Raw genomic sequence first — 17,204 nt, forward strand, 5'->3', positions numbered from 1 at the left:
GACGAGAAGAAAAAACCCGACATTTAAACTACGTAACTTCCGGTAGAGTGGGCGTGGTTTAAGCTGTCAACTAACCGAAGAACAACAAAAACAACCCGATCGCAGAGGGGGGTTCTGCCAAAGGTGAGTTCTGCACTCTCATAAATGTACCGTATCAGGTGCCAAATGGAGCACGCGCAGTGACCTGTGTCGCTAAGTTTGGAGGCCCAGATAGTGAGTTTGTTCCAGCACTCAAAGAAATTTTTTTACCGATTTGAATTTACAGCCAACGTGTTGCACGCTTTTTGGAGGTAGCCAGTAGTGTCGTTGGCTCGTGCTGTGCTAAAATGTTCAAACACACCAGGTTGCACTGTTACAATCTCAGCTTCCAGTTTGTTATCCTTAAGCTAGCGACATCATACAGCTAGGCCTCCGTCTGAGCAGTTAGCCCCCCACCCAACGAAACGACGCTCGTTATCTGACTGTAACACCGTTTCCCCGGACCCTGTTAAAAATATATCTGTTTAAAATAGCTTCGCGTATCAGCAACTGTGTGCAATGTTTACAGTAAGACTTTTGACCTTTTTATGAGTCGTTGTGGGTTGACGGTCAATTCGGGTAGCATTAATCCATTTCGTTGTTTGTTATTTTCTGAAAAACGTCCTCTTTATTGACAGTTTGGTAGCATTGCAGGTTGAACTTCACCGCTGTGAGCAGTAGCGAGCAGCTGATAATGTTTAACTTTTTATATATTACAAAATCTAACTTCCTGCCTATTGTGTACGCCGAACTGAGCAAATGGTGCTGAAGAAACATTTGAAACAAAAAGATTCCAGAAATAAAGGAACAAATTATAAGAGGGGTTTAAAAGTGTGTGTTTACAATGTAAAAAAACAGTGACCTCAGGTTGGTCTTTACATATGTCCATTAGAACTTCTTCATTTCGGTGCATGACTTCAGGGCTTGGCTACTCCCCAGTTATACCACATAAACAGTTGTTTTCTTCTCAAGCACCCAACTGTCAGCTTACCTTTCCTTTGTTTGTCACATAAATGCAAGTTTCACCACCTTTGATGTGGTGTTAACTCTGTATTTCTTTGCATTTTTTTCACATATTCTGGTTATTTTACGGCTGCAAGCTTAAAAATAAGTTTTCCCTGATTATGTTTCTCGTCATTTTCTCACAGCAGGGGCCGAGGCATGTGATCTGATGTGGTGTTGAAAACAATCTTTCCTTTGGTCTCTGCTACATCAGAGGTAAGAATCAGGGGGGATCTGTGTAATGAGAAACGATCTATGACAGAAACATCAGACAGAGTCCGGATGAAACACTCAGTCTTTTGACAAACACACTTCAGGTGGGCTCAGTTTAAGATGATCAGACCCCGTTTGTCTGAAACTGATAGGGCTGATCGGGGTTAAAGTGAGGCTGTTGAGTGCAAGGTGGACAGGCAGGGTCGAGAATGTATGTTATTGTGATGTATGATTACCAGTTATTGAGCCTGCCTGGAGGGGCTTTTTTGTCTATGGATTTTAAACCAATCCACACATCAAAAAAGCTACATTTTCTGTGGATTGAGTTAAACAATTACTCAGCAGAATAATAGTTTTACAGCAAAAATGGCAACAGAAATTGTAATCATAGCAGAAAATGGGTTTCAGTAGGAACAGGTGGCTTTGCTGACAGCTGTGCACCTGCTCTCCTCAGTGCTGCTATGCCTCTCACGTTTCAGCTGTCTGTGACTTGTAGGTTATTCTGTGATGTTCGTGGGTTATTTTTAGACCTTTTTTATCTTTTAACACGTGCACAGAAAAATGTAAAACATAGACAAGAAGTGTCAGCCAGCAGGAGGAGCAGGACTAAAGTTTGAGGTGGTTAAAGTGGAAGTCAGTGGTAGCACATTTGTGTCCCTTTGTTTAGCACTTTGAATGAAGGACAACCCAACACTATGGGGATAATGCCATGCACAGGCACTGGTTGGCCTTAACAGGATTTGGAACAATCACAAGTGATTAGTCAATGTTCATACCCTGAGTAATCCTGTCTTCTGAAACTTTCAGTTTATACTTATGAGTTAAATCTACACCGTAGGTATGTCATAATTATATACCCTTATGAAACTCTGTTGTAACTACATTTCGGTGTGGTGTCAGCCACTTGTGTACAGGCTCTGCAAAGATTCAAGAAATCTAATTTGAGCTTTTGAATCACATGCAATTACAAAGTAGAACTGATGTTTTATTCAATATGAGCAGCAATTAGTGATTGATCCATGAACTCCTCTGTAAGGTGCTTACTGAGGTGGAACTATGACTGTGGAACCACTGCTATCACCCCCTGGTGACCATTTAATTGGAGATTATGTATCGGAATTTCAGGAGCAGGACCACGCCTCCAAACCCGCTCCTTCCGGCTGTCATCTATATAGGTTCCCCTAGTTCTGCAAGCTGATCATTCTCGTTTACGGGCCCCACCCTCCCTCCCTCCTTGTTCTCCATTCTTCAACTTCTTCACTTCTATTTAGTACATGGAGATCTGCCAGGCCCGGGAGCCATCGCCAGTCCCCTTCGAGGCCTTCCCCAAACCGCAGCTCAATTCATGTCAAAGCATTCACTTTTACCTACTAAAACGCTGTCAAACCTAAAATGAGGACGTGGGCCCAGCTAGTGAAAAGACAACAGGCTTAAAGCACGTCCACCAAGCATGGGCAATTTTCCCCAAGGGTCCACATGAGAAACTGGGAGTGCTGTGGAAGGCGGCACCAATTAGCTGAACTCAGTATTTAATTTAATCTCTTTCTGAACTTATCGGTGAAACCCTGCACAACATTTTCAGATTCTCATGTGAACTTGTGGGGAAAATTAATTGCCCACCACTGCACATGGCCTTCCTGTTAGCTACAGGCCACTAATACCTATAGGTCAGGGGTGGGCAACTCCCACAGCTGATTCAAATGGCTAAATTACCTCCTCAACATGTCTTGAAGTTCTCCAGAGGCCTGGCAATGAACTAATCATTGGATTCGGGTGTGCTGACCCAGGGTGATATCTAAAACCTGCAGGACACCGGCCCTTGAGGCCTGTAATCCCCCCCCCCCCCGTTATAGGTGATAGAAAGGTCATGTTTTTTTTGTGTACAAAATACTTTAAACCCTAAAATGCTTCAGGGAAGCTGCCACTATAGTTCTAATAGTTGTGCTGGTGGAACTAGTTCACCTGGTTCAACTGTTGTCATGTTTCTGAAAATGCTCACTCAATTTGTTTTGCATATGTGGGCTTTGAATGACAAATTTCCAGAATAGAGGGCACTTTATGCTTCTCCAGCTTCTTTCACAAATGCAGTTTCAGATGTCAGCTTAGACCTTTCCTGTAAATTATTTAATCCACATGGTCACTCTGAGCTGTGTATAAGGAGCATTTTCATAGTGCCGAAGATTTTTTGGACAGCCACTGTCAGAGATGAGCTGTACTGTGCTTTAAGTACATTGCACCAAAAGTATGTTTCTTAGTGGAGAACGTGAGCATAAGTAAAAACAGAAGCAGATGCTAACAAATGAAAAGCATATCTCAGTGGGTTTCTTCATTTATACAGGACTTTTATTAACAGCTACAAAATCTGCAAAAAAAAGTAATAAAAAGAAAAATGAAATACAGAAACAAATTGAGGGGAAAAAGGTCTTTTTTTTTCCTTTGGTCTCTTACATGGATACCCGTTCAGGACTTGAACCATGGAGTCCTCTGATGAAGATGAGGTGCGCACCTTTGTTCAAGTCCTCAGTGAGAAGTATAACCCTGAGAATTTCCCCTATGGCCAAGGCGTAGGAGTGGTTGTTCTGCCCAGGCCTCCAGGATCCCCTGTCAAAGGTGAGAGATGATAGAGTGAGCTATTTCAGGGCTGTGATGATGCCACGTGAGCAGTGTATCACTTGTGATAAGTTCGGCCCGGCATATCTGCCTTTTTATTTGGAGTGTTGAGCTTTGAATGCGGGTCTGAAGTGACTCGAGTTTCCTGTTTGCAGATCGCCTCTTCCTGCCCAGCGCGCTGGTTCTGAATGACAGTGGAATCAGTAAAGCGGGCGACAGGCAAGACATTGCAGCTTTCTGCGCCCACGTGGTAGAGCTCGACCTGTCCCACAATCAGCTGAATGACTGGGGAGAGGTGGGTGTCTTGGACTTTTAATTGAACTTACTAAAGTTTTTCATAAAAGCAGAGCAATCTGGCTTTTGTTCAAGACAATTTAGTTGGAGTGCTCTCTGTATGCTACTATGTCAGCAGCTAGGGCCTAAATGGACACTAGTATATGCTAGTAACAGGTTTATATGATTAAGGTCTTTGTTTTGATTGTTATTTTGGTGTATTAAAAAATGAATACAACACATACAGATTAAAAAAAAATAGAAGTTAATCTCTCTTTATTGTTAGTAAGGATGCAAGCCTGGGATGTCAAACACCTTTGATATTGTGGGCCACAAACAGCCCACTTTGGTCTTGAGTGGGCTGAACCAGTAAGACTTCCCTTTCTGTCAGTAATAAGAAGTTTAACCACACTTTATCACTTTATTACTTTGGCATAGTATGATTGGCCGTGGGGGAGGTGTTTATCAGGAGGAAAAGCTGTAAAACTTAATACAGTTGAAAGTCCAAAAATGTATGCCCTCCTTCACATTTTCCAAAGCCATCCAGTTGGCCAGTTTGGAGTCTTTGCCGGGTCGATTGTGCCCCCAGACTTTATGTTTGAAGTTAACTGGAAAGCATGTAGTTTTTCAAGGTACTCACTGATTCCATCTGCCCTCCATTCATCATCATTCTTTTCTTTTTGTTTGTTTGCATATGTACTGTTAATAATAAAGTTCTTAAGGTTGGGTTGTGCGGCATGCCCCCCCCATGTCATTTAGCCGTGACTACGAAACAAAGGCCCCTTAAAAAAGTTGCACAGCCCTTGTTATCCCCCTCTCACAGTGCTGTTTGTTATTCAGCTGAGTTACACCGTGGTGAGGGCTGTAGGCAGAGTTCCCTCCTGCTGTGCCAGCTGGAACACCTGGTACCTCTCAGGTTAACTGGAGTACTCATTTATTAATAAGCAGGGTTGGATACATTTTTTTGTATGAACCAATAAATACATACACCACATATTCATTTAATATAGTGATCTCTCCTTCTGTCATTCACATGGGTTTAGCCTTAAGTATTTTATTTGCCATCTAGAAGCCAAAGGTGCTAGCTCATCTAGAGTGAAAACAAGTCAATATGAAACTAAACCAGACGCTACTGATGTGGATTACTTATCAGGTTTTTAAACAGAATGAAGGAAAGCGTGAACACGGTACAGAAGCACTTTAAAAATATGCCTGTTCAAGACTATCTATGGGTTATATATAAAGATGGATGACTTGGAACTTACCTAGAATTTAAACCGCTGTATCTCATTATACAGCATATTTATGTGTACTGGAGTTATCTAGCTAATCAACAAGCTCTGAAAATAATGGTTTTCAAAGTAAAAGTGTTTTGAAAAGCTCTGTAACTTGTTTGTTCTTTTTCTTTGTTCTGTGTCCTGATGCTCATGGTTTTGCCAGATCGGCACCATCGTTTCCAGCATCCCACACCTGGACTTCCTCAATCTGAGCATGAACCCGCTAAGCGGCGTGCAGCTGCAGCCGAACATGGCAGAGGTTTTTTCCAGGGTCCGACGGCTGGTCCTCATTAACACACAAGTCAGCTGGGACACTGTTCACACACTCACGCAGCACACACCAGAGTAAGCGACAAAGCATGGAAAAAGTTTTTGTGTTCTTTTATTTGTGACAATGAGAGAATTTGTATTTTTTCCTCATATTCTTGTCTAATCGTCTGCATATCTAGAGATTTACAGTGTTTTCAGAGTTCTCTCTGCAGTCGTGTGAAAAACTAAGTACACCCCTACTGCTTCCATGGGAGGTATGAGAATAAGTAGCAGCCAGTTGCTAATCGGACACATTTAACTGATCATAAGCAAATGTGAGCACCTCTGAAAAAGCAGACGTTTGGTAGCTTACTGCTAAGGCGATGTCTGAGCAAATTCACTCCAAAGTCAGACTGAGCAATACTCAGAGAAACTGATAAAAGCCCAAAAGCTACATCTCAGACTCTACAGCCCTCAATTAGTGTGTGAAATTAGAAAGTTCATGACAACACGATTTTTTTAAAAACTGCACTTGTTAGGAAGGGTTTCCAGGCTTCTTCACTCTAAAACAAACATGGCAGGAATGTTTAGGTTTGCTGAAGTTGACAAAACTACAACAGAATGACTGAAAAAGAAAACAATGAAGATGTTTCAATGACCCAGTCAAAGCCCAGAACTCAACCAAGCTGTGTTGGGAGCTGTGTATTAAAGAATGCCCAGAGACCTCAATGTTGTAAAGAAGAGTGTGCCACAAGTCCTCCAGTGATGTGAGAGATGACTCTTAATTCATACAGAAAACAATGACCTCACATCATTGTTGCTAATATGGCTCTACAAGCTACTGAGTCATACTGAATCACTTAGGTTTTTTGTGCCACTCTGACCACTCAGAGTTGCTCAAAACATTAGCGAGCAGATTAGTGATGCATTCCTTCTTTATCTTGAGCACACAGACGTTGACTCATCGGGAATTCCAGGAAGTTATGCCCCACCTTGCCATGTTTAGGGGCGTTGGGTTGACGCATGAGGAGTAATGGTTGGTTTAGCCACGAAAGAAGAAATCTTTTCAATTTTCGTCAGTAAGTCAGGGCTGTGCCAGTTCCAATCAGCAGGAACCTCATTATCATGGCTCTGAATAGGTAGATGTCTTCAACGTCCTCCATTGGCACACGATGCGCCACTCGTTCCACTGAAAGACTGTCGTGTATCCGGCACCAAATGTTCCGACGATCAGGCTCCACCGCGCCCAGGTTTCTCGTCGAGAGGGTGTCAATAGTGTTTAATTCAATTCCATTCAATTTTATTTATATAGCGCCAAATCACAACAACAACAACACCCGCCTCAAGGCGCTTTAGAGTTTAGAGACCAGTTGATCAAATCCATAATTCCTTGTTGTTGTGTTTTTTTAGAGAACCAGACAGAAGAGAGTCTCTGAGAGTTAGACGAGACCAGACAAAGACATGAGAAGCTAAGCAGGAAGATAAGGGAGGGAGAGGAGACAGGAGAAGATGCGGCCGCCTCCACTGAGAGCCAAGGGAGAGAAATATATATAGAAATCTTATAAAATAAAATTCTTTACAGTTTTCAGAATTTCAGGTTTTGGTTATATTGTAACTTTAGGACCTGGTCCTTTAGAAGCCTTTTACTCCTTCTGTCCTCATAAATGGAGCCATGGTGCTACCATAAATATGACGCATTAAGAGAAAAAAATTCTGGACTGCACTAGTTTCTAAACCCTGATTACTTCCCTGCACACACATTTTTTACTTTATGTTGATTCACCTCATACAAATCCATTTGCTTTACTATTTAACGGCATTTAATTAAAGCCACATCACTTGGCAGCTTAGAGAAATAACTCGCCATGTACTCAGGGCTTTTTAGTGTCTTTAGCTGTAAACAGGGTAGAGAACTCAGAACATATGGTGACAATTGGAAACACGATAACAGCTGCCTTATTCTTTTGAAGAATCAAAAGCACCTTAATGCATGTTACACAGATTATACAAAGTATCTATGATGTCCTCAAAAATGCCGGTTTCCTTGCACCTCATCTTCCAGGCTGGAGGAGCTCTTCCTGTGTCTGAACGGCTACAAAAGCGTGTCAGAATCCCAGACGGCATGCCCGTCGCTACGCCTGCTGCAGATTACAGATAACCAGCTGCAGGACTGGGCAGAAGTGAGGAAGTTTGGGCTGCTTTACCCCAGTCTGAGCACACTGGTGCTGGCCAATAACAGCGTGGACTCTGTGGGAGACACCAAGGAGACACTGGAGCACCTCTTCCCCAACCTGCGTAGCATCAACCTCAACAATTCAGGTCGGAGTCCTAAAAGTCTTTTAATCTGTCTGTATTCAGTGCAAGGTGTGAACAAATAGCCCTATAACTCATTATGTTTATTATTGTTATTATTATTATTAGTGTTGTTGTTGTTGTTATTCAGGTCTTAGTAAATGGATCGACATTGAAAGGCTGAATTTCTTTCCCAAACTGGTGGAGGTCAAAGCAAAGGGAATCCCTTTACTGCAGTCTTACAGCACCGAGGAGAGACGTAGCCTCCTTTTAGCACAGTAAGTCTGAAGCTGTGTGCTCGTTTGTTCAGTAGCTTCATCATTGAAATACTCAGTGAGCACTTTTAACACCCGACTGCTGCACCTGCCCCTCAGGCTGCCCTCCGTAATGGTGCTGAACGGGGGTGCCGTGTCTAATGGTGAGAGAGAGGATGCCGAGAGGTTCTTCATCAGATACTACCAGGACTGTCCAGAGCAGGAGCGTCCCGAGAGGTGCAGCATCATCCACACATACATTTTTCACTGCACACATTATCATAGTGAATAAGTTTACTCATGGATAATAATAATTCAAAGCTGCGGCTGACCGTGACGCTGTAGTAACTAGTAGAAGTGGACGAGGAATAATACGCAGTCTCACAAAGAAACTTTGCATATGCAGTGGTGCTGATGGCCAGCTAAGCTGCGTGGATAGAAGTTGGCGTTAGGCAACTGTGGGAATTTATCGTTACATGAAATTAGCCATCAGCTTTATTTCTTCTTTTTTACTTTTTGAGTGATTTTTGATCATTTAAGTTTGTTAACTTAGTGATCTGCATCCTACAACTAGGTAGAAAATTAACATCTAACTAAATTTCAAAGGCACACACTCTCCAGATGGAAAGGATCATTTGTAGCTGGTGTTTTGAGAAACCGTCCTACTTTGGCAAATCGTCCTACCTGTATTATAATTTGACGGCGACTTGTGACTAATACAAACCCTAACCATAACCATAAGGAATATTCACAAGGGATTGAAAAAAATGATGTAAATTTGGGGTTTGTGTTACGCGTATGCGCAGAAAACAACGGGTAGGATGGTTTGTGAGGTAGGATAGATTCCCAGAACGCCGGTTCTCATTTCGTGGCCATATTTAAGCAACATGTTTTGTACAAAAAAGTCTAAAACTTAGAGATATTGAGTTAAACAATCTTCTTCTTTCAGATGTTTCCTTTAGGGGTCATCACCATCTAACCCTATCCCTAGCGTCCTCCTCTGCATGTGCTTCTTCACTATATCGATGAACTTTCTGTGAGGTCTTCCTCCCTTCCTCCTCCCTGGCAGCTCAATATTTAGCATCATTTGTCCAATGTATCCACTCTCTCTTCTCTCCCAGACTATCCGAGCCTCGCCTCTCTAACTTTATCTCCAAACTGCTGAACTTGAGCTGTCCTTCTGACACTGCCAATGAAAACCTGAGCATCTTCAGCTCGGCCTCCCATCTTTTTGTCAGTGCTACTGTCTCCAAACTAAACATTATAGCAGCTCTCGGTACCATCTTAAAACCCTGTCCCTTTCACTCCTTCTGTCACAAATCACCCCTGACACTTGCCTCCACCTTTCACCACCCTAACTGCACTTTCTTTTTCACGTCTCTTGTGCACTGTCTTACTTTGGATGGTTGAGCCTGGTTCTGCCAGAGGTTTTTTTTTCCTGTTAAAAGGGAGTTTTTCCTCCCCACTGTCGACAAAGTGCTTGCTTATACTGGGTTAGCTGGGTTGATGAGCTACTACAGCTCTGACATCCTTTGGCTTGAGTAAATAGCTAACATGATAAATTACAAAATATACTGTGTAGTATTATGTTGATCAATAAATTGTGGGGTTTTTTTCAGTTCTAACATTTACATCAGATTGTTTTAATCATTGCTTCATTACAACATTTAAATGAGACATTTAGAGTAAAATTCATATTGAAAGTCTTCACTAAATAGCTTAAATATGGATCACAAGGTGCCAGCACTGGCTTTCAATTAGAAAGCCAGCATTTATGTTTGCATTATATTCATATGGAAACACCTGCTAACTCATAATATTAGCAACCAATCTCCATCCCTGTCCTCAGTTTGGGTCCAGCACACTATATGTTTTTTTTTGCGGGGGGAGATTGAAAGCCTTCCTCGGGGGGGCTCGCAGGGGTGAAATAATTCACCAACTGCATTCCACTTAACCTCAGCAGAATGTTGGGGAGGGATTTCTGGAGGAAGGTGTAGTCCCTGACTGGGGGAAACTAACCTTTGGGAGACAATGCCACCACTCTCTCCCTGCTCAATGAGTCCTTTGTGCTGGGAATTCTCTGATTGGGAAAACTGATACACCAGGTAGCAGGTTGTTTTTTTTTATGTATACACCTACTCTGTCAACCTGAAGCCTTAATTTGAGAAATTTGATTTGTTTTCTGATGTCACATGAGCTGTCATAGAACTCCTGGCTAAAAAATTATTTTATTAACTGTGGCAGAACTTATTTGTCCATCAGGAGCAGTTAATAGTTATTTTATTTTTATGTTAAACACATTCATCGCCATCTAAAAACTTCATTTTCTTTGTGTTCAGCTTCATCGCTCTGATTTTATTTTCTTCCATCAAGCATTGCATTTGCGGTGTTGGTTTGGGAGGGGTTCGGTGTTGGTCCAGGGATTGGTATAACCGTGACTGTGCATGCAGGCGGGCGTTATCGGGGTGTCAGACATACTCAGTAGGCAGTGAGCGCACAGCTATCCCCTTTCCTTTCGGATGAGGCTGCGGCCTCGCTACCCCAAGAGATCAGAGCTCTGCAGGTGGGTCACAGCCTCTCAAGTGAACACATCTGACACAGCCTGGCTTTGAGTAACTATAACCGTGTTCTCAAACCATAAACTAGACTAACAGAGATGGATACACTCCAACAATTCCTTGAAAAAAATGGGAAAGGGAAGAAAACAGCACTGGACAGGAAGGATTAGTGGCGAGAAAGAGTAGAGGCAAGGGTTAAAAAAGAAACCAGAGAGTCGGCATATCCGGTGAAGTTAGCAGTTAGTGGGTCTAAACAGAGCCACAGTCTCAGGGAAAGACGTGGGAAAATTTACATTTTAACTTGTTGAGGTGCTCATACTTTCAAGTAAATAACTGGAGAAATGAGAGAATGAGTTGATGAAATGCCAAAACAGGAAATCTCAGCTGGATGGTGTCTCTTGGCTTCACAGTCTTGTAATTTCCTCCGCAGGAATCAAAGAATGCCAAAATGACAGTTGGAATGTCGGCTTCTTATCACCTGCAGCTTTGTTTGCCCCATTATACCATGCTTACCACCTTAAATGAAGCCTCTTTGGTAAATGGCTTCTCTTAGAATGGCACTTTGTGCAGTGTGGCATTACTGGAGAATTCCCAGGGTGGACTGCAAGTTTGGCCAGAAAATCCCAGGGCCAGGGCAGCGGCTTTGTGGAGGAGTTTTGGGGAGGGAAGTGAAATTGCTTTGATTGGCCCAGCTGTTACAGTAGCTTTGAAAGCACAGGCCTTTTCTCCTGGATTTTATTTAATCGTTCCTGGGGCCTTATCTCGAACACGCATTCCCCTGAGATGGCTGAGAGCTTTCTCACGGCAAGCAAGTGGCAGACAACTCGGTGTTTCTCTGCCTCTTAAACACTCATAACTTGTTTCCATAACCCTGAGTTTAAAGTCTTTTTAAAAAAATCTGAAATATCTTAAATATACTTGCTGTTTCTATTTCACACCTGTACTTCATCTAAGAAGGGAAAAAAAGAGGATGTATAACCTGTGAGTCTGAAAAGTAAAGCCAGTGTTGAACAGCCTTTTACCTGCATTCTTCATAACAGCCAGCAGAGGGCACAAAGAGAAGTCTTGTCCTATACAAGTCTATAAGAAGATTGTCCTGCTTTTAACTTGATTCATGACCTCATGAAGCATTTTCACAATGACTTTATCATCTCTGTCTTTAGTTTTAAGTGTTATTTTATACAGCTTGTTGTTAAATTTCTAGATTTTGATTCCATTTAGAGTAAATCAATGCTAAAACACAGTGTGATTGTGACTGATAATCTTTTTCCATCAGAGGGCAGGGTGGAGCCGGACACCAAGCTGCTCTTTGAATGTCGAAATGAAGCCTTTGAAACAGGAGTCTACATCCTATCATTGGTACAGGGTGTTATTTACCATAGCAACAATGGGGGGAAAAAAGGCAAATAGACACTGTGGTCTACCTTTAAAATGCCATTATGTGTTATCATGATTATTTGGACACATATTTTTCCATATATTTGTAGAAAGACATGCAGACATTTCTGACAGACTCATTTTTCAGTTAGTTTTGGCAAATATTCAGAAATTATACAGATATACATATATATATATATATATATATATATATATATATATATATATATATATATATAATGAGCTAGTTAGCGGTTAGCATACCCTGGAAAATCCTCCTTTCTGAAACTTAGAATGGGTGCATTTATAAAAGGGTCTTAATGTTTTATTCAGAATAACCTGAAGTGAGTGGATGAATTCAGCAGGAAAGTGTTTCTGCAGGTCAAGCCTGAGGGCTGTTTTCCCATAGACTCGTATAGTACCAGTCTGTTTGCAGTCATAGATATCACTACCTTCTTGCCATTATAAAAAATGAAAGTTTAAGGGTTTTTCTCACCTGCACTGTTTAGGCAGTGTAAATCAAATTCTGGTCTTTTTTATTTAATTTATAGTCAGAACATAATGTGACCTCCATCCAACCCCAACTACCAGGTGTGCGCTGCTAGTTTGAGCTAAATGCCTCCTCGTAGTCAGATGTGCTTTGCATCCTAGGATGCGGCAGAAGACCATACACATGCAGAGTGCTCAAACTGTAGCAGCTAGCTGTAGAATTAAACCAAGGGCTCCAGAAGACAGCATTTCCCTTCATTGGCCAATAAGCAGAATGCCTGCTCTGCCATGGTTTGTGGTGATGCATTTTTGGTTGACTTGGAGTTTTCTCTGTGTAAAAAGAAACAATACGATGGGTAAAAGCCGCAAGTTTACAAATTCATCAGCTGATTAAGACTAAAGAAACTAGAGGTGTGAAAACACCCTGAGATAATTTGCACAGGCTTTTTCAGACACTATGTAATCACTGCCATGTCTGAGAAACACCATACTTTGTGTCTTGTAGGAGTTTGTGTGTCTTTGCTGTATGCTGTATCTGAAGTCATTCAGTTGAGCTGATAGCAAGTAAAAAATAACACGAGCTCTGCTTTGTTGCAGGTACCATATCCTCGTGTCCAAATATGGCCATCTGGCTCCACTGGCTGAGGTAGACCTGAGTCCCCGCCTCACCATGGTGGTTGTTCGCTGGGGTGACAGGGTGGAGACAGTCAGCCTCCGTCTGGAGCAAACAGTGGGTGACCTAAAAAAACACCTTAAGGGTCTGCTGCAGCTGCCCAATGGGATGAGGCTCTTCTACATCGACCGAGAGATGTGTTCAATGTTTGGACCAGAGGAGCTGAAGTGCGGCACCCGGGCCCTGCATTCCTACGGCATTCGAGACGGGGACGAGATCCTGGTAGTGCCCAGGGACAAAAGCCGCTGCAGCTCCTCGGGTCTTTGAGTCGGGAGGTTCTCCACTTTTGGATGACTTGGACTGGAGGAATTGTAGAAATGATAAATTACTGGATATTAAGCTTTTAACTTGAGCCCTTTTTTTAGATATCAAAAAAGGGTGGGTGTTTTTGATGGTAAAGAGGTTTGCTGTCCGAAATCTTGATCACATTTATGCAATAGTACATTTGCACATAGTTGTTCGATATTTACAAAGACTTGAATGCAAGTCGCGCATTTCTATGCTTCATGTGGCTTGAGTTACAACTGCAGTTTACATCTTATTGATGAAGCATAAAAAAAGATCAAAAAGTTCTAGGACTGCTCCCTTAATGGCCAAAAACCATACCTGACTCGAAATTTGGCGAGCCTCCCCTTCAGGGTCTTCCACATGTGCACCTCTGGATAAATATCAGTCTTGTTATGACCACTTCCACTTGTTCTTCAGTTTTGCTGGATGTCTTTTGCAGTAAAAACAGCAATCATTCAGCTTGAATTTAATTTTTGGGAAAACGATGGAAATTGCAGGAAGGCAGAGCTGGTAGGCTTGAGAGCCATGTGCCATGCATATGTCATATGCGTTACAATCCAGGTCCTTCCCCTTGAATATTGTCCGTCAAGACATTATAGTAAATCTCATGGTCTTTAATAATGGACTGCCTGACCTTGGAGGATGCCAAGAAAATGTGGGCATCCTCCTCTCTGCTATTTTTACCTGACATTGTACTTTTAGGCTTGAAAACTGTGGACTGTTGGTTGAAAAACTGTTTGTTTAAGCAAGTCCAAGGAAAGGCAAGTGCCGATGGTTAGAGCGGGCGCATCCAAAGAAAGCCACCGCGCTAACGTGATTGGGAGGGGCACAGGAACACGACCTCGAAGGGGAGTTCAGCCAAATTTATATCTGATGTGTTTTTAGATTTTCAGGGGCTGCAGAACATTAAGATCATACTTCCCTTCATCACACACAACTGTCTTTAATTTTTAAAAATTATTTCCCTTATTATGAATTAAATGCATAAATTGCACACCAATTTCAAAACTAAAATCACCTTGTAATTAAAGCATTTGAAGGGTTAAAACAGACCTTCTAATCCCTACTGTTGATATTTCTGCACCAAACTGGGAACGAATTAGTATTTTTAAAGGGTGAATACATTAAAATTAGGAGACAAATATAAATTATACACAATTTCAGATTCAAATTCACTGGATATCAGAAATGCCCTTTCTGAGAATACATTCTGCCACTTTCAGTCCACATTGTGTCTCCGTAATGACTACACCTTGGTCAGCATTGTCATTTTTCTCCATGTTTCTTTTGTAAAAGATTAATTGACGCCTGTTCACTATAAACTGGCAGCAGGAGATTTTGTACAGTCTGGGCTAAAATTGTTCCAACCTATTACGTTCTCAAGAAGCAACCATGATGACCAAAATAAATAAATAAATAATAATAATAATGATACTGCAATGATTGCAACTAATCAGGCTTTAAACATGGTCTTGATTTTTTTGTAGTGCCAGGATTTTGTAAATTGGGTACCATCCATATTTGCACTGCATTAAAAAAACAAACATTTTATTTACATTTTCAAGATGATGACAGCCTCAAAACGTTGCTCTACTTTTCTACCCTTTATTTAAGCTGAGAAGATTTTTTTGTTTTCCTGGAAGAAAAGTGTGTAGATAAGCAGCACATGTAATTCCCTACTTCCTCTTGTTGCCCAGCTTGGACTTTTTCCACTCGGTTGTAGTGAAATATCCCGGAATAACCTGCGAGCTGATGCATAAATGCCATGTGTTTGGGGTAACGTGCACGCGCGCACACGCACTCGGATACCTCTCAGTCGAGACGCCCTGGCAGAAAGACGAGACATGTCTGAGGTGAGCTCGGGTCTGGGACAGAGAAAAGAAGGAGTGTTGATGCTCAAGTTACCGCAGGTCTTCTGGCTGTCCTGCGCATGAATGGAGCGGCAAGAGCAGCTGAGAAGCGCCGAGGCTCGCTCTGTATGGTAACCACACACCAGCTGCTGTGTCACGGACACTTCCGCTGGATTTAAGTTGGAACAGGTTCACCAAACAGCTTCTTGGCCCTCACCCACCACCCGAGTCTCTCTCCTTTACATTTCCATCTCACAGACGCCCAAACTTGTAGTTTGCGCTGTTTTGCAGGTCCTGGTGTTGTGAGCTTTCAGCAGGAATATTTCAACCCATCTTATCGCCTGAACATTTATTTTACTTTAGCTGACGAGACTTTGGCTGTTGGTGTCTACTGTGTTTTACAAGCTGGAGCATTACAGATGTAGTCACTTAAACTATGTGTCATAACAATACTGGTGCATTTTTTCACGTGTTCTTTGGTAGCAAGTGAAGTAATTTGGAGTTAAGTCATTGTTGCTGTGGTTCTTTGTCTAATTTAGACCCTAATTAGAGCTGTCAGGTCAAAATGCTTCTTTTGCGCGTCCGCAAATAAAGTGTTTTGTTGTGTTTATGCAAGCATGTGAACATGTGCTGGGGTGCACTTGTCCTGCGGTAGGCTCACAGTGCCATCTGGACTGACAGATTTTCTTTGTGTAGTAGATGACTGGAGATCTCTTTGTTTTATTGACTTTTATTAATCTGTATTATGATGAGTGGGCTCTTGAGAAGTGCTGGGATAAGTGTGAGGGGTTTGTTTTGATTTTTTGGATCATTGTGAGGTGTTTGGTTGGTTTGCACAGTCTCATACGTCTTTGTTTCTTTCAGCATTTCATCATCTGCGAGAGGTGTCATTTCAGGGAAACGATGTTGTTTTATGGGCATTTGTAATTTTGACATTTCTAGAATATTAACTGCGCCTGTCACCTTTATATGTATCCTTCAGTAATACCAAAACAGAGTTTATTTACAGATTTTAAAAAGTTTAAAAAAATAGATGATCTAAAGTTCACTTTGCCTTGTGCTGGTTAGAGTGTGTGGTGTTTAATTTATATTTCGTTTGCTCTCTGTATTGCTTTTCTTCCGTGCACTTTTAATTCTCATTTGCATTACTGCAATCTTTCTATACCTGTACTGTATAATGGTGCTTTAACTTCTCTTAAATAAAAAAAAATAAATGCTGATTATTCCAGCTAATTGCAGTGTTATTTTTTCTACAATAATTCTGCAATAATAGTCTATAATGTCTATAGTGTGTATGTGTTGTTGTTGTTGTTTTTCAATCTAATTCGGGACATTAAATGACCCACACAACTGTTCATTATCCAGTTCATATGGACACTATAGCAAACATACACAAATCCAGTGTAGGAAACATTCCTACCATGAAAAAATACCACAATGAGGCCATGAATGAGTTCATCTGTCACTTCAAGGACCTTACAGGGAAGCCTCAGTTGATTGGTGGATTCAAACCTCGGACCTTCTTGCTGTGGATTGATGTGACAGATTTCTCTTTTTGGTCATTTTTTTTGACATTTAAGTCTGTTTTGTAAAAACAGACTGTTTTTCCCAGTCTGTTTTTAAAATGTAGAACATGTCTTTATAAAGCTATCGGTTTTTCATTATGAATTTGACTTTTGGGGACAACTGGCCTTTTTTAGTATTATTATTATTATTATTAATTTGTCTTTTGTATCATTTTTTCCTGTCATTCTAGTGAGTTTAGTTTTTTCTTCTTTAAT

The 17,204-nt window shown here is 41.5% G+C and overlaps 1 protein-coding gene across 6 annotated transcripts; it reads left to right on the plus strand.

The window, feature by feature from the left end:
- The first annotated feature begins 12 nt into the window (after positions 1 to 12).
- Positions 13 to 16,656, plus strand: LOC116326350 (tubulin-specific chaperone cofactor E-like protein). 6 transcript variants are annotated; one of them, XM_031747569.2, is made up of 9 exons: positions 13 to 123; positions 1,167 to 1,236; positions 3,655 to 3,843; positions 3,999 to 4,138; positions 5,557 to 5,738; positions 7,705 to 7,961; positions 8,086 to 8,212; positions 8,309 to 8,425; positions 13,210 to 16,656. In XM_031747569.2, the coding sequence occupies exons 3-9, from the start codon at positions 3,708 to 3,710 to the stop codon at positions 13,550 to 13,552; spliced, it is 1,302 nt and encodes a 433-aa protein (XP_031603429.2). In that variant the 5' UTR covers positions 13 to 123; positions 1,167 to 1,236; positions 3,655 to 3,707; the 3' UTR covers positions 13,553 to 16,656. The 6 variants fall into 6 exon arrangements, with proteins under 6 accessions (XP_031603429.2, XP_039474477.1, XP_031603428.2 ...); XM_039618543.1 differs by having other exon boundaries at positions 3,673 to 3,843; XM_031747568.2 differs by having other exon boundaries at positions 3,698 to 3,843.
- Positions 16,657 to 17,204: the final 548 nt, after the last annotated feature.

The sequence above is a fragment of the Oreochromis aureus genome, linkage group 10 (assembly GCF_013358895.1).
Source record: "Oreochromis aureus strain Israel breed Guangdong linkage group 10, ZZ_aureus, whole genome shotgun sequence".
Taxonomy (NCBI): domain Eukaryota; kingdom Metazoa; phylum Chordata; class Actinopteri; order Cichliformes; family Cichlidae; genus Oreochromis; species Oreochromis aureus.